This window comes from Pezoporus flaviventris, unplaced genomic scaffold, assembly GCF_033815535.1.
Source record: "Pezoporus flaviventris isolate CSIRO_AGI_PZ_B2104156 unplaced genomic scaffold, CSIRO_AGI_Pfla_v1 ptg000002l, whole genome shotgun sequence".
In the NCBI taxonomy this organism is placed as follows: domain Eukaryota; kingdom Metazoa; phylum Chordata; class Aves; order Psittaciformes; family Psittacidae; genus Pezoporus; species Pezoporus flaviventris.
Window position 1 is genome coordinate 91844973 of NW_026892550.1, and position 17761 is coordinate 91862733.

Sequence of the window (17761 nt, forward strand, 5' to 3'; positions counted from 1 at the left end):
CTGTCAATTCCCTCTAGACATCTCTGTGCCTTAGCAATTCTCCTTCCCTTCAGCACAATGAAGAAATGTGCCTTGCTTTGATTTGGTTGTGGGGCAGAGATCCAGAGAAGAGCTTTGATTTATTTTGCCTGTGCTCATGAGTGGTGGCACTGATTTCCTGCCTGGTCACTCCTCTGAGCCCTTTCCTCTACCAAGGGCCCCCCACTCTCTCCCCAGCCACAACTGGAAAGCACAGCTTGTTCATACCGGATCTGTAATTAAATCCAATCTGATCCTTTCTGGCTCTTGAACCCCTTCTTTGCTCTCTCTCAGTCCAAGGTTTGTGTACACAGGCTGGCTTAGCCCTGGGTAAATACAGCAACTTTATATTTTCTCAGGCCAAGAAAGCAAGGTGGGAAAGGCACAACAACATATTTCACTCACTTGCAACTCCCCCACCAGTATCAGAATATTTTGCAAGCACTTACTTATTACACAGTAAGTCACTGACACCCACTGTGTCTGTTTTTTGTTCCTCCTCCCTCACCCCAAGTTCTCCCAGCTCATCAAAATCTTCAACTCGCTGGGTCCTGAGAAGTTTCCCCTTGTGGACCAAACATTCTTCCCAAGCCATAAGCAGATGGTGAGTACCTTTGCTTTCTTCTGATGCCACCATAGATGGGGGAGAAGCAACAAATACAAGCTGGGCACGAGAGGTGGCAGTGGGAATGCTGGGAAGAGTCTCAATTTTACTTACAGGGAGTTACTAGCTAAAAAGCAATATGCAAAAGTCACTGCTGTGGAACCTCTTTCCTTTCTTGCCCAGCCCTCCCCAGGTCATGTATGAACCCTGAAAAAGTGAAAAATGAGAACAGGCTTGAAACCAAAGCAAAAATTGCTCGTAAAATCTAGTCAACAAAAGCTCATCCCTTAGAGAAAGAAATCATTCCGATAAAGTGGACTTTTTCCCCTCCTGGAATTGTTTAAAATATGTTGACGATTCGGGACATGGGCCATATGAGGTGTTTCTTTCACAATGTCAGTTTGCTTGGTCTATCTGTCACATGATTGCCATCCATGAAACATTTATCAGCCTGACTAGGGTCTCAAAGTAAAAACAGTAAAAAACAGTTTGTTTCAGCTTGTAATAGTCCTTTGCACAGTGGCTCTGGGGTCTATTCTTCCTGTCAACATCTAAACACTTAGTGTCCTGTGTGCCTGCTGGGCACTGTACCAAACCCCTGCAAAGATACCTGCCTAGGTGCCTTTAGTCCTGGGCAACATGGCAAAGCGAGTGGCTTTGTTTAAAACTGTTCCTGCCTCTTGTTTTCCCTGGGTTAAAAGGATGACTAATCCTTCATGAATTTTCACTCCCAACTTGGGAAAAATCCCACTGGTGCTCCCTATGTACCTGAATACCTTGAAGTAACAGTCCATCTCCCTGCTCCAATACTCTGTTCTCTACCAATGCTGTGTGGACAGCAGCGCTTCCGTATTTCACAGGCACATCACAAAGGTAAGTGCAGTCATGTACATACACTGCAAGAAACACAGTGGTATGAGCTGTGTTACTCAAGATATGGATGGTCCTTCAACACTACGTGACAGTTTGTTGCAAACATTTAAGACAAAATAGTTGATAAATCCTGTTGTATATAATTCCTGCTGATTTATGAAGAGGGGTTTGTGGCATGCGATGCTTCAGGACACTTATGATTTTTGTGACCATTACTTTGGGAATGGTAATTTTGAAAGAGTTGATTAAGGTTTTTGTTGCAAATATATTACCCAGCACTTCTAGCATAATTTTCTTGTCTGGGAATACTGTTCTTGATTCCTTGGCATGTAAACACATTTGTTACCAGCCTAGTAGTTTGGTTTATCAGAGTATTGATCTTAACTCCATATATTTATTATCTTTATAACTGATCAAATACCTGCAGATGCTATTGCTTACTTCCAAAAGAATACAGGAATGTTTTGAAACTGTAGATAATGTCATATGAATGCAAACATTATAGTGGACAAGCATGTTTGAGTAATCTTGTTTAAACCAATCACTTTCCAAACATTTACACAAGCAACACTCCACTTCAGCAAATTCAGGCCAGCCTTTTCCAGGTTGGGGGTGTTTACCTCATAGAATGAATCTACACAACTTCTCTAGATCTTATCTGGGGGCACCTTCACAGCATCTCGGGCTGTGAGAGGCTGAGGGGGCAAATGCTTACACCAAGTAAACTCCGCTGCAGTCATCCTCCACCAAGCACCTCTGAAAGTTGCTTGCTGCTGCGCATCAACTTCTCCATGTGTCAAATAGGAATATAATGATCCCTCTTTCCCACTCTTTTTCTTCCCTTTCCTGGAGGCATTTTCAAGCTGTACCAGTTAGCACTCATAAAATACGATGTGGTCCTTTGATGGCTGACCCCCTGGAAGTGTTTATAACTAGTGTTATGGTTTTACCTCTTTGCAACGTGATAAACTTTAAGCAATGGAGGTCTCACGTAAGACATCCTCATCCTTCTATGTCCAAAACATTCCAAATCTTACTCTTAAAACCTTTAGATTAAACATAGAACATATCAAAAATCTGTTTCATTCTTTCATCCATGTAGAGACTTTCCTATAGTAAAAGTGAGATAAAGGAAATTTCTAAGAGTAGGGACCTTTCTGTAAGCATTTTAATTTAGTTGAAAACGCTTTTTCTGAAGCTTCCAACTCGAGACAACAGCGCATTTTTAACCAGCCTTAAAACAGCAAGCCTAAAAAGCGCACACAAGACTTTGACATTCCACAGCAGAGAAGATCTGAAAGATGAATCTTTCTTTCCTTTGCCACGGGCACACACCATTTAACCTTCCCCCCAGTGATCTGTCTACTGGAATTAACAGCAATCTGGCAACTGTTCTTCCGAGGGCCTACTGGTGCTACATGACAGCCATAATGACTGCCTTGCTCTGTAGTGACCCCCTATGGTCAGTTAACAAGTGGGATACATTAACTTCAAACGGGGTATTTCACCTCTCCTGAGCTTATGACCCCAATAACAATTCTTAAATCAAGCTCCTAAAAAGAGGGAAGGACTGCTGGAAGGATCTTTACCAAAGTGCAAGAGTTGCCAGAGGTGGAGTATCTGCTCTGGGTCCAATAAAACGGTATCACAAAAGGGAAGGAAATTAATAAATCCACTTACAAATCTGTTTGTGTACACTTGAAGTGGACAGAAACTAACAGAAGTGAAGCAGAGACAGAATGTCTGTGATAGAAATAAAACCACTTTACTGTTTAGAATAAAAGGACACTATAAAAAGTGAACATTATGCAACATTACCTTAAAAGACAATATACATTCACTGAATATAAAATTTATAAATAACATGGAGGAAAACTGTAAACAGTGCTAGAAAATTTAGCAACAAATACATTCCTTCTGGACAAGATTTTTCACACGGGTTTGGTTCCCTCCCCAAGTTTCCATGACTATCAGGAACAGCAGAGCAGCTCTATGAAGGAAGGACAGTGACAGAGAGAAGGAAAAGCCAGTACAGGCAAAGCAGCAGCAAATGTTTAGTGGATTGCAAAGATTGTTCTCAAGACTGGTAGCCCCAAAAGCCACTTATTCTAAAAAAGACAAGAGTTTTGCAGTTCACTAAATTTTGTTCTGCCCTTCTAAGCTATAAAATACATAGCAAGTGAGATACACTTTCAGAGACATCTGAAAGAATAGAAACTTGTTCCCATGGAGCCCTTTACTTCAAACAGTCTTTACTGTAAAAAACACAACAGTATGCTGCCCTTCAATGTGAGGTAGCATTTCACTTCAGCCAAGTATGAATGGGATACAGCCACATAGATTTAGGTTTTAGAATAGTCCTGCCTGAAGGGCCATATAACTCTTCAAAACATGGGAAAGTTAGACCTAAACGGCAATTCTGTCCTATGCAGGGGAGGCAGAAGCCTCGCACAGGAGAACTGTATTCAAGGTACTCCACACACAAGTCTCCCTTTGCCCCCTACCCCCTCCATTTCGGAAAAGGCAAATCAAATCCCATCTTTCCCAAACAGTCAATATATTTTTTCATAGGTTTTTTATAATTCTAAAGGGAAAAACACTCCAAAGGAAATATCTGTAAATCAGAAAGCCATCAGCAACAGTCTAGAAATGAGCTATGCATTTTAAAAAGTACTTTTAATAACGTTGGTATATCTAAAGCATGGAGGGGGGAAGCCCTAATTCTGTATGTGTCCAAAGGTCATGCTCACATGAGCTGTGCCACTGAGTCTGACCTTAGGCTACGGGGCGAAGTGAGGAGCATGTCAGAGGTGACAGGAAGATACCTGTGCTGCTGCAAAGCATTGTATGCCCCACAGCCTAACAGTCTGGGGAGAACTTCACACCTGCCTCCTCACATCACCATGCCTCGTGTTCCCGCATATCGCATGGTCCACTGTAAGGAGGGACAGAGTTTTGTCCATTGGCAGGCAGAAGTGACTTAGCAAGACAGAAAAAAGGAGAGCAGATAGAAAGGAAGAAGTCTTTCAGTCTGATTTAGAGCCTCTTCAATCCATTTAAAGGCCCCATCCCATTTCAAGGGAGCCTTCATTCAGATTCTTAACAGAAGCACAATCTAAAGCTTAGCCCAAGAAACCGATGTCCCTGATAGCGTGCACAGAAACAAAATCAAGAAGCCTCCCAAAAGAAATGTATTTTTACTGGATTCTACCCCCTCCTTTTGGCTCCACATTTTTAAAAGCCTTAGCAACTGTTTCTTTACACAGCAAGGGGAAAGATTTGCTACCAAATCCCTACCCCTGCTGTTCAAGCTGTCTGCATCTCAGAAATATTTCACCATCTGCAATATAAAATGGGAATACACTTCATTTTCTGGTAATGCATCTGCTGGTTTGTTGTTTACAAAGCACATAGCTATATTATATCCTACTTAGGGACACATGTCCTCTTAGTACTAGAATGCAAATATTCTCACAATAATTTGAGTGCAATACTGTGATGTCTCAGCTTAGCTAAATGGATCAGTGATAGGTAAAATATGCAGAGCTGCAGTATAATGAAAATTCAAATCAACACTTCACTGCACCGAGGGGCATTTTCATTTAGCCTTCCAAAGCCATGAAAGGTGGCTGCAGCTCAAAGAGACGTCAGCTTTGCAATGTCATCTTGAGCCTGAGGATGGCCATCTCTGGCGATGCTGACTCCACACGATGCAAACAGTGAGGGTGACTCCACTCCATCCTCAGTGACTCTCAGAGATTTTGTCAGCTGTGCACAGCTTGAACAGAGATTGTCCCATTATGACCAAAGCCCAGGCTTGTACTCTGCCAAAAGAGGCGACATTCTGACCCACAACATGATCCTATGCAATTTAGGAGTAGTCACTGGGAAGAGGACTTCTGAAAAGTGTTCCAAGCCTGAAGCACAGGAAAATCCAACACTTTCAATGTCTATGGTGCTGTGTTGCCACTAAGCAGCTTGAAACAAAAAACACACAGCAGATCTAGGCACCTCTTACACCAACTCTTTGAAAATGCCCCTTAAAGTTCATGTCAAACATGAAGCTACATGCTTTTTCCTGCAACAATCATCTAGTAAATGGGGCATTTCAGAGGATGTAGGAACATTAAACTGCATCAGGGCCCATCTCAGACACCCCTTCTTTTCCATTTGGCAAAGAGGTCCCAAACAACTCCCCAGTAATTGAGGTCACTGACTCTAAAATGTTGTATTGCCTTGAGCTGGAATCACTGCAACACTTTTTCCTGCTGGTGGCAGCTCTGCTTTCTAAGTGGAATGAACTGAAGATATATGGAAACTTAAGATAAATAATCATAATAATACAAAAATGAAGTTAAGCATAATCTTCTCCCTGCCCAAGCCCTCCCCATCCAAAACTCAAGTCACCCATTTCGTCAGCACCCCTTCTTCTTCACCATCATTAAAACTTAAAATACTTTTATTTGATAAGAAAAATTATATTATAGTTTTCTTAATAAAAAACAAAATAGAACGAAAAAAATTCTCCAGTCAACAGCAAAGCACAAGACAGTAAGGCTCCTCCTCCCACATCACTGCAGGACATGGTATGAGCACATGCAGAGAGCTATGCTTAACAGTGCCTAGAGGGAAACACTGCACTTGACACAGAAGGAATCCTCTGGGCAGCTGAGATTTTATGATCCCAGCCAGCACTTATTAGGAGACCACTTTTCCTTGCGTAGTGCCTCCCCCCACTTCCTTTCACTATATAAACAGATGCAGCTAGTGTAGCTGCAGGGGAGGAACTGTGGCGCAGGGAGGTACAGAGGAAACAATGACTGTAGCCACTACTGCAGATACACTGGAGCTTCAATTATCTTAAAAACAACTCACTGACTCGGAATGTCAATATTTCTGTCTTTAAAACACAATCAAACCATTTTTTTGTTTACAACGCCAAAAAAATTCCATGTCCTGTCAAAAATAGCTTATGTCATTATGTGTATATACATCTTAGTTCAGCAAAACACTATTTTGGCAATAGACTTCTTTTGTTTTTAATAGTAAGAGCTCTAGCAAGTCTCCCCTTTCCCTCTTTTATGTGATTGATTTACAGTTGGCATTTTGCATCTGTTTGGTTGAAGGTGTTCACAAGCTGGTTTTGCTGTAGACGCTAAGCTGCAAAAAATTCAGGGGCCAATGCTGCTCAAAACAGGATGGCACAGCACTTCATCTGTTCTGCTGTAGGCAGATTTACCTCCCTGAAAATAGGGATGGGGCTTTTGTTTTTTAAACAGCAACAAAAATACAAAATACTCTTTCTTTTGTTCTGGAGAAAGCCAGAACTTTAAATGTGCTGTTGCATCCACACTGCGACTGAATGAGCTAGGACAATCAGTCCACAATGCTTTTACCAGATGATGCAGTCAGACACCAGGTGAATTCTCCCACTGCTGGAGTCAATCACATTGCCAATCTCTCCCATAGAGGAGGATTTTTCTGGATGTCATTTTTTCCACAGTTTAGGTTGGGTTTCTTTTCAGTTTGCTTCATTTGCCAATCTGATTAATGAATCCTGTTTTCCTTCAAATAGATTTGTCTACGTATTTTCAGCACTTAGCACATGAGGAGGGGTGATGGGAAGCCAGCGCATAGAAGAATATAGTGCCTAACTGGCATAGTTTTTAGATTTTTGTTTTCCTAAAAAAATAGAGATTATATTGCTACAGCTAATGATACGTGTAAGAGAGCAAGAGCTCCAGCTTTTTGCCTTTTTTTTTTTTTCTTTTTTGCCTTTTATTTTTCCCTCCCGTTTTCCCTCTGGTGTGCAAAAGTAAGCTCCCAAATGTCATCTGATCAAAATGAGTGGTATCAAAAAAATGGAAAAGGTGACTACAAATTCAGTAAGGTAGCACAGACATTTTTTCTTTTCTTTTTTTTTCCTTTTTTTTTTTTTTTAAGTGTTCGAAGTGCTAAAATTTGCATGAAAACAGGCACTAATTTCATTGTCATCATCATGATCTGGTAAGAGTTAGTGTCCAAAGGAAGATCAGCCACAAGTAAGGGAGAGGGGAGATAAGGAAGGGATAGCGTGCTCAGGGATCTGTGGCATTGATTATCGTTTTATCTGGAGGCGCCCATCCTCTGTACCAGCTGCAGTAACCTTCCACCCTCTGGATGCAGGCATAGTGCTTCGCTTGGTATCCCGAGTGGCCGAAGTTGGAGAGCATGTCTGTCCAAATGCACTCATTCTTGGAGGTTGCAAAGCAGGGCAAATAGTAGCAGGGCCTAATCTGCAATTGTAAGAAGCAATCAGGTAAAGGTACATGGAAAAACATCATAAAATGCCTTTTTACCAGAGTCAAGGGACTCAAAATTCCACACCCACAAACCTTACTTTCTAACCCAAAATTCAGCCTCAGCTCAGCTAGCACATAAGTGTGTGCTTAGCTTCACATACACAGGTAATTCTAGAGTCAAAAGGGCTTTTTAGGTGTAGAAAAGTTGAGCTTGTGTCTTATGTTTTTGCAGGCCTGGGGCCATGAGCAAAAATCTTAGTTCCAGTGCCAGGCTGTAGGTTTTAAGCGCTCAAAATGTTTGCACAGGAAAAAAGCTGGACATATCTTGCCAAGCCTCTGGTACGTGATTTCATTCACCTGCAAATGATTCTGCATGGATTCTGAAAGCCTTCCACAACCCCAATTAACTCCAACAGGGCATTAAAAAGGCATAGACTCTGCACTTTTATTGGATTGTTTCTTCTCTGGTCTCAGCACTACAGCTGAGCTTTACTTTCTCCCTGTAAAACTTCTTGTGCTCCGTTTCTCTTCCTGGCTGTTCACCAGCATCATTGATACTACCAGCCAGGGGAAACAGAATTCTAGGGTTTGAATGTCTTAATGCCACCTAATTAGACACACATACCTTGCATCCACAACCCAGATGATAACGATGATTCAGTCCTTTACGCTGGGACAGAGTCAGCCGGTCCCATTTCTCATACCAGTTGCACAGGCCAGTGTAAACCTTCCCTTCATACACACGGCCTTGAAAACAGAGACATGGTCACAAGTTAGCACTTCTCAGCTCAAGCACTTTTTTCGTTTCCTGATACTGCTAATGCTCTCAATATGTTTGGCTTCAGTCACTGCTCAGCAACTGCTTTCTTTTTATTAACTGGTTCAGGCATCTCTGGCCAGCAAGATTACAGCACCTTCTGTATGTTATAGGACTGTTGTGCCAGCTGTAAGCACCAACAACATGCAAGTGAGTAATGCTGTCAAGCTCCTCTTAACAACAGAGCAAAGTGAATTAATACCTTCACTAGAAAGAAAACTTGGCAACTGCTACACCTTTATCTCCTTGCATCTCCCCATCTCAGCAGCCTGCATTTCTGCAGCTCATTCCAAAAGGTACTTCCATTTCTGGCACAGCTGAGTAGCAACCAGTTGTATGGGACAGACGTGCCAGCTCAGGTACAAATCAACAGCTGTGGACTGTCACACAGCATATTTGTCATGACAAGACTGGGTATATGAGATACTTTAGAAAAGAGAGGGAAATCTAGAGAGTGAAATGACTCTCAGCATTAAAGAGTACTGAACATACTGTTGAACATCTTAACACTTGGGAAGCTGCACATAGAGCTGTCTACACAGCTGCCCATGCCCATGTCTACCCTTAGCAGATGTATGTCTAGAACAGAAGAGGTTTTGTATATAAAGAAGTACACTGTCCTTTACCTGTAATCAGATACTGGTACTTGTTGACCTCCAGCTTGACTCCACAAAGACTCTCAGAGGCTTCTGTGTAGATGTACTGAACGTGTGGCATTATCTGAAAGCCCCTGTACATCTAGAGAAAGAACAAAATGCTCTAAGTCATCTTAACTAACAACTTTTCACTTCTTTACAATCTATGTTCCTAGACTTTGGGGTGGCAAGCAATGAACTTTTAGTGCTTACAAGGACGAAGGACTAATGGCACTAGCTAGACCCTGATGGAAGTCTCCCCACCTGATCTGCTGGTAAGGCAGAATACCCACCTGCTAACAAGCTATTGCAATTCAGCACAGGGACCACTTTTTCCCACTCACATTAGTTCCAGTGGCACTGAGTGAGCAAAGTGCCAACACTGCAAGCTCTGCCAACATCCTGAACAATTTTTCCCCTTATATAGCTCATAATTAGGGAAAAATTAAATTAGTTCAAGTTTAGAATCTTAGTCCTTCATGTGATTCAAACAATTTCTTCTGAACCAAAGGATTTTTCTTTTAGACAGCAACCCTATTTTCCAGTGCTGCTGCTGCAAGAGTTTCAAACTTCTGGCACTTGTTCTAAGTTATCAAGCCAGACACCTCCTCAAGCACCCAGCATATGCAACTCCTGCTGACCTCAGCAAGGATTCCATGTTTGTCTAACTAAATGAATGCAGAAATAGAATTCTACCCCACCTCCTAAAATTAGCCCAGCACTGATGGGCGCCATAAAGAAAATATCATGTATACATAACTCCTCTACACTCCTTCTCCTTTTTCATAATCTTTCTTACAACACAGTTTAATTGAAATATGAATCCATAGATATTCTGGCAGTTGGATACAGTCAGAAATTAGCATGTGTCCCTATCTGACCTGACCTTACTGCTACAATTCAGGAAAACCCACCTGTTAGCAGCATAATGAAGTCTATGCATAGCAATGAAACAACCATTGCATGTGTACAGTGGACCAAACAAAACATACCCTATTTCTGAAACATTGAGGATGATTTCCTGAAAATTTCAGCTTTAAAATTTGGATATTTTTTCAAAACACTCAGTCTCTTCCCCCCCCCCCCCATCAGCTCTATGAATGGCCAGTGTTTAAAAGTTAAACGATTTAGAGTCAGTGAGAATCACAGTTTCATAGTGTTTCCCAGCCTATTCCTTAGTGTTTCCCAGCCTATTCCTTTTTCTGTCAGCTTTATTTATAGAGTGCACATTCATACTCAGTTTAACTGTTAATATTAAAGTGAGGCAAAAGAGGGAAAAAAATCCCAAGCAATCCCAGGGCTATAGATCCTTGCTGCTGTGCCACCTAAACTGTGTTTTTTTTTTTCTCCAGGCTGTATTCCATTTCTTGAACTCCTTTGTTGCCCCAGAGTATTTCACTACTGCCCACCTCCTTTAAAAACAACAAACTTGTTTCTTTCTGATGAAAAAAACGTTGATTTAACAGATCTTATGGCAGGCCCAGATACTGCATATAAAAATATAACGAAACTACTACTAATTCTGCTATGCTGAAAAGTCTAACTAACTTCTGGGCATCCACAGAATGTCTACCAGTTGGGTTTTTTTTTTTTTTCCTGTTATATTACCCAAATCAGCATAATCTTTTAACAGTATCACAACTCAGTAACAACACTGCTGTGTACAGCAAAAGGCATTCTAGACCCAGCAAATACTCAAGAAAATAACTGGGTTTTTAATTAATCATACTCCACCTACAAGCTCACAGGTCATATCTAGAATACACCGTAGTGTCCATGAGTGAGCAAAATCTTTCAATGAGTACGGAAGAACTGAACCTTGACTAATATCTGCTTTATCCCTGCAATTTTCATGGTATAGGAAACACAGATTTTCCAATTATGCTCAAGACAGCTGGACATCTAGGCTCTGGCACAAGCATCCTGCCTGTCCTTGGATGAGCTAGCCCTCAGTACACTTTTATTCCTCATCTGCAGAAATCTCTGCCTTGCTTCCCGAGGAAAGGCACATAGAATGTTCAGATGCTGTTCTGGTAGGCGTTACACCAAGAAGCTATGGTAACAGTACCTAAGCAGGTAAGACTAGCTAACAACTGGGGCTGCCAGGTCTCTCCAGGCAGTGCATTACCTTCACTGCAGAGAGCTGTATGCTGTGCATGTGTAGTACAAGCGATATGTCATTCCAAGTGCTAAGCTCCAAGTAGTGTTGGGCTAATTAAGTCTATCTTATCTGTGCTATCAAGTCCACACATGCACAGACACGCTTTGAGCCCATTCTCCCCCTTGCAGAAAAGGCTACAGGCTAGATTAAATCCTCTGAGAAGCTGCTCAGGCCCTTCCTACATGACCTTTACAGTCTTCACTCCTTGCATGTTCTGCTCCATCAAGCTCAACATGACTGCCTATGAGGTAAACAGTGATGCTGAATTGGGGTTTGGTTTTCAATTCCTTGACCTAATAATTTCCTACTTACATTACCATCAGGGACACCACTGTCAGGGATGCTGAAGGAACTGCGCTCAGCCTCTCAGAAAGCAGTTCATGTCACCCCTCAGTGACCCTCATCAATGCTAGCAACTGTCACACTAATTGACCCATTGCTAGGGGCAGACAGGGCATACCCCATCCTCTGATGACTAAAGAAGATTCACCGTGACCTTGGTTCTCAGGGGAAGAAAATTTGGCAAAAGGGAATCTTGTCCTCTTTCAAAACTAAAAAAAAAACAAAAAACCCCAAAACCAATACCTTAAGCATTATTTTTGGATACACAAAATATTCTGGAAGTGCTACTAGACCAGTCAGAAGAAAACCAACCATAAAGCTATCTGCTCTCCCAACTGCTACCCTCAGATTCCTCCTGTCACCAGAGATGTATATTTTCAGAAGCATAATGACAGGGAACATATTAGCAAGCATCACATAGTGGTGTCTGCTAGTGCTGCTCCATTTCCAGCTGTGTCAGCATTTTCCTCAGCAGCCCCCATACTGCCTCAGAAATGCACATGCAAATTCTGTGGTGGTTCCTACAATATTAACTTCACCCTGTGATATGATGTTCCTTCCATTATCCCTCTCATGTGAGGGATACTAAGGCTTGGAATCATCCTGCGTAACCTTTAGCTACCTAAAATTACCTTCATGTGAATTAGACATCCTCTCTAGTCAAATGCCAAGAACAGGCACCTCCAGAAAAAAACTCAGCTCATCCTAAAATAGCTGTCTACAACTGGTGGGCTGAATTACGCTTTGGGGGTTCTTGTCTCTCTCTATTGACAATCAAGAGAATGAGAAAGTCTCCACACCTCATTTTAGTCTGTCTAAAATTAAACTAAATTAACCCCACTCCACTTCTTTCCTCTTGGAACTATTATGTTTCACCCCTTAGACTCACTTTACAGATTAGCAACAAACCAAGGAAAGCCTCCTGGCAACTTGTGCTAAGTGCTGCCATGGTCAACCAGAACTGTTTGTGCACATGCAGTAGAAATACCTTATCTCCTTGTTTCCTTTGCAGTTTCCTGAAATAGGCTTGGGCCATTCTCAGAATGCACTGAAGCATCACAGAACATGCAGAGGTTAGATCAGTCCTGTGCAGATACCTGACATGTGATCTTGAAATATTCTTGTTTGAGAAAGCAGTGGGGGTAGGCAGAGATTGTTTGAAAAAGCACGAGACCTTTTCAGACAACCAACCTGAAGGCTACAAAGCCTGGCACTATTCTGTGCCTGTGGGCTGACCTGTGCTCCAGCCCAGGTTCCAAGCTGATTGAGTTGTGAAATTCAGCAATGAGTTCAGGAGTGTTAGCAAGAGCAAGAATCAGCCACAGCAAACTCCAAGGAACCCATGAAAGAAATACAAAGATTGTTTGTTGCCTTTTAAGGCTCTTAATGCTTTTCACATGAAATTCAGTACTCACTGATAGACTAAATGGCTTGTTTATTTTCATCTGCAGGTGCAGATGGGTTTATAGGTAGCCAAAAGCTCACTGACATGTTATCTTCAGAGTTGTTCCCACGCAGCTGTGCAGGGCTATAGGCCTCCTTAGTTTTCTTTTCAGCAGGACAGTCAGCTTTCACTGGGCAAGCAAGGCAGAGATTTGCTGTGTCATTCTGAGCTCCCCCACTGTATGGAGCTGAATCCCTCTTTATACTGAAGTCTCTAAGTTCAGCAGAAAGACAGTGTCTTTCAAAGAAGACACTTGGCTTGTTTGTTTATCAAGAACCATGTTCCCTGGACATTCCAGTTCTACTGAGCACTCTGACTGCTTCAGGTTCCTTCCTGCCAAAGGTCACAGTTGAATGTGTGATATAACATCTCATCAGCCCACCATCTATGTAGCAGGCACAGAGCCAGTTTGATCAGCTCATGAGTTCCCCTTTAAAATCACTCCTGCTTTTGTCACGCACATAGCTACCTAACAAAACACTGTGGAACTGCTCCTGCAAAAGGCTAATTGTTCTCTTGTGGTCTCAGTACAAGGGCATTGGATATTACTGCAGTACCTGCTGTAAACGCCCTGGCCCTGTGCTGCAGAACAGCCCAATTAAAACAGCCAGGACAGGCTCAGGCACCTTATTTAAACATTGATATGATGGTCTCTATTGAAAGCAGAGTGGCTGCTGCTTCACTCAATATGCTTGCCTGGGTTTATGCCCCCTCCCCATGCCACCAGACACATGAAAACCTTTTCAGTTCATGGGAGGGACACTTCTGCAGGCTCCTAGGTCAGAAGAGGAATGCTTAATGCTGTTCCAGAGATCTCTTCCACTACAGCTCACTGGCTGACAATGGGGCAGACTGTATCTATCATTAGTTAGGAGAGAGGTTAGTGTTACGGTTCATGAAGGGCAGTAATTCATTTTGGGGGCTACCCTTATTCTAGATTCACCACTGAACCCTGTTCATGGTCATATCAGATAGGAACTATCAACCTCTTCCAACCAAGTAGGAGGGAAAGTAGGGGTCCTGGACAGACTAGGATGAAGTCAAAGAAAGAAAAGTTGATGAAGCCACTGCAGCATGTGAACATTGAGTTGTTTTGTGAAGCAGGGTACACTTGCTGAGAGTGACAAAACTGGACAAATACAGCATCCAGTGTTGTAAGCCTGATGAGGCCAGGGACAGCCACCAAAAAAAACCTGAGAAAACACCAAAAAGAAAGTGGCAGCACTGTCTTGCTCTTGCCAACATAACCAGGTGCCTTTTTCACAAAAAAGAAATAACCAACAAACATGTATTTCCTTTTGAATTTTTAAGATTAGCAAGCCCAGCACCTCATACCCTCTTACTCAAAGCACAAGCATTCCACTCTAGTGGAAGAGCTCTGCCAGGACCAGATCTGGCTACGCGTGCGGTTTTGCGACAGCTTATGAAACAGGCTTTGAGTCTCCTCCTCCCAGCTTTCGTGCTGAGCTATAAACTGCCTTATAAAGAGAGTTACTGTTACAAGGCAGGCAAGTGACTTTTTTTTTCTGAACCTTTACTTTGTCTAATATGTTTCAGATTTCTGCAGTCTCTGCCAAGCTTTTCCATTCCCTCTTTTTTTCTTTTTTTTCCTAAAGACATAAACCAGTCTTATGACTGGAATGGCATAGCCAAGAAAAACAATCTAAGGCTGATTTTTAGCATTACATAACAAGGGGGTCAGTTTAAGAAAAAGCCCTGAAGTCCAAAGCAGCAGGTTGAGTGCAGTTTGTGCAGCAAAGAAGTAGAGCTCTGAAGAGAGATACATCAGTTGCTTGGTGTCTCTAATTCATCTACTTGTTTTCAACTTTCAGTCAGTACTTCACAGTTCTTCTGAGCTGGTATTTGACAGCTACAGTGTTTGGTTTAGTTTTTTTATACAAAGACTTCACTATACAATTTCCATTTGTTCTATATGTGGAAAAAAATGCCATTACTCTAACTGGTGGTCACAGAGAATGCAAGGAAAGAAGAGATGAAAGACCACTCTTCCCTAGGGCAGCAGGCCCCCTACCCCCACCACATATTGAATTTAATGAAAGTGCTAGATGGAGAAGCTTGCATTGCCACAGTCTAACACAAACAGGACTCCAATACCCAGAGGAGCCCATCTGGCATCTTTTACTACCAGAAATTTTAAAAATAAAGGGAGAATTAGGTATTCAGTGTTGTAAGACAGGAATGACCTCTTCCTTTGCTCTCCCCAGACATATTTCTACTAATTGCCAGTAACTTTCTATTCTGGCTGACCAATATGAAAAGCTGAAATGCTATTATTTTCAGTATGCAACTTTGTTCATTATCACATGCTACTGTAATTTATCTACAAGCCTGCATGAAATGTTTGCAAACATACCTTCATCTGCTTGACTGTGTACCGCATTGTTCCAAATGGTCCATCTTTCATAAGCTTCTTCCCCACAACTTTAGCTCGGATCACTGTCATAAGAGAGGAGAAATACAACAAATTATAAACAACTTTACACAACATTCAGGCTAGACCCTCCACTTCAAAAAAGACACTTAGAATAAATTGAGAGTAAGGTTGGCCTGGAGTTCTGTTTTATTTTACAGAATAATTTATCTAATTCTCACACACAGTGAAGGCATGTAAAGTGGGATGCCAAAGCAAGTACTTAGAGGAAATCCAGTTCTGTGTGAAAAATTAGAACAAGCATTATTTATGTTGAAATCTGACAGCAGTCTGCAAAGCAGACTATAACTGGGACCAAGCAGACTATAACTGGGACCAACTGCTACTTTTATTCTTTGGGTCCCCAATGCAGCTTCTGTTTCACAATAGCCACAACAATACAATACAGCACAGTGGAATATCTGGGGATTTCACTACAGCTGCCACCTTTCAGATACTGCAAAACTTCAAACAAATGGCTCCCTTGAAAAATGGCTACTGTGCAAAAGCAGATTGTTCAGCAACCACCAGGTCCACATTGAAGGCTGCCAGGCCAGCCAGAAGCCACCTGGAAGACAAAGCTGATCCATCCAACCTTACATACACTGCACTTCATTTCCTCATGGATACTAAGGGGCAGTGTGTGTGCTTGCATCAACGCAGCACCCAGCCTGACACAGATACATTCACTGTACCACAGATGAGATACAGCAATGCCTACTGAGCCCAAGTCACCACAGATTAAGGATTTTGTGGTCCCTCAGATGGATCTAGTGGGTAATTTAAAATCAGAGCTTAACTGAGTTTTCCTGCTCATCTTTTTTTGCTGCATTCCACAAAAAAAACCTACTGTTCCATTGACCCTTTTTGATTAAGTTCTGCTCATCTCAGTAGAAGAGCAAAGCTTAGTGACCAGACAGGCCTAGTAGCTGAAGTTCACTACACCAGAACAATCATCTGACATTATACAAGCACTAGAAGTGGCTTAATTTTTACAAGAAAATGAGATGGAGAAGACCAATCATGGAAAGAATAAGGATCACCGTTAGAAAATGCTATATCCCAAACACCACTCATATGAACAACAGGACAAAATATAAAATAAACCAAGGAACTCAAGATTCCATCAATTAAGAGAAAAATTAAAACTATAATATAGCCATGCAAATCACACCTAAAAATCTTACACATCAAGCTTCTCATTACAAGGGCTATGAAAATTGTTCCAGTAGAATAATCCAAAGAATGCAACATACTCATAACACAACTGAAAATTAACAGCTATACATAGTAGTGTGAGGTGTCCCTGCCCATGGCAGGGGGATTGGAACTAGATGATCTTAAGGTCCTTTCTAACCCAAACCATTCTGTGATCCTACGATAAATTCCGCAGAAACCCTTTTTTTGTTGAAAAAGAGGTATCAGCTACCTTTGCCTACAGCTTATCATCATTACAAACAACGCACCTCTGCTGAATACATGGCCCAATGTCTCCACACTACTGAAATCCAGCAACTAAAATGGACCACATATATTTCCTCTGAGCCTATGAAGGTCCTGACTGTAACTCCCTGCGCAGAGGTACTGCTTTCACAGCAATCATGTGCAATATTTCATCTGTGTTCTGCTGCAATGTATCATGCTAGTGCATCACAGATAATAATTCATTAGAAAAAGCAGGAAGGCATGGAAGGGAGACAAAGAAGTGGAGGTACTCCTTTACAAGCAGGAAAACCCAACGAGTTATTGTTTGCATTGCAACACTACCTAAAAGAAGCAACAAAGCTCAGGGATCCATTCTGCTACGTATAAAAGACATTAAACAAGCACTTTGTTGTTTCATAGCTCATTTACGTTCCAAACAGCTACAGAAGTCCCCTCGGAGAAATGGGAAAAAGAGGAGGCCAGGCCAAACAAATGAAGCAAAAAGCTTGTCCCAACTTTCTGAATAATCTGAAGAACAGATTTAAAGGAAGAGATAGATCTGGTTTATACACACCAGTTCCTGTAACTTATTCCATGAGGATGGTGTGAAATCAAGGCAAACTCACTCTGCTCTGATTTATACCCTGTGTTTCAGCCAGACTTGTCAAATAAATTTTAAAGTAGGTAAGACAGTCCTGCTGGCTTTGATTCAAAGGACCAACAAAACCTT

The 17761-nt window shown here is 41.8% G+C and overlaps 2 protein-coding genes across 6 annotated transcripts in view; one reads left to right on the top strand and one right to left on the bottom strand.

The window, feature by feature from the left end:
• SYN3 (synapsin III) overlaps nucleotides 1-17761 on the top strand; it is a 256004-nt gene that overhangs the window by 122121 nt on the left and 116122 nt on the right. For all 5 annotated transcript variants that reach the window (XR_009741803.1, XM_061445081.1, XM_061445079.1 and 2 more), the window contains one exon: nucleotides 533-622. Coding sequence is in view for 4 of the 5 variants with exons in the window: in XM_061445081.1 (XP_061301065.1) it covers nucleotides 533-622 (90 nt within the window). In the remaining variant the exon portion in view is untranslated. The remainder of the gene's footprint in view (nucleotides 1-532; nucleotides 623-17761) is intronic.
• TIMP3 (TIMP metallopeptidase inhibitor 3) overlaps nucleotides 3236-17761 on the bottom strand; it is a 38429-nt gene continuing 23903 nt past the window's right edge. The window contains exons 2-5 of the mRNA XM_061445085.1: nucleotides 15550-15632; nucleotides 9220-9331; nucleotides 8402-8523; nucleotides 3236-7770 (exon numbers count right to left, since the gene is read on the bottom strand). Of these exons, the coding sequence (XP_061301069.1) occupies nucleotides 7573-7770; nucleotides 8402-8523; nucleotides 9220-9331; nucleotides 15550-15632 (515 nt within the window). The 3' untranslated portion in view covers nucleotides 3236-7572. The remainder of the gene's footprint in view (nucleotides 7771-8401; nucleotides 8524-9219; nucleotides 9332-15549; nucleotides 15633-17761) is intronic.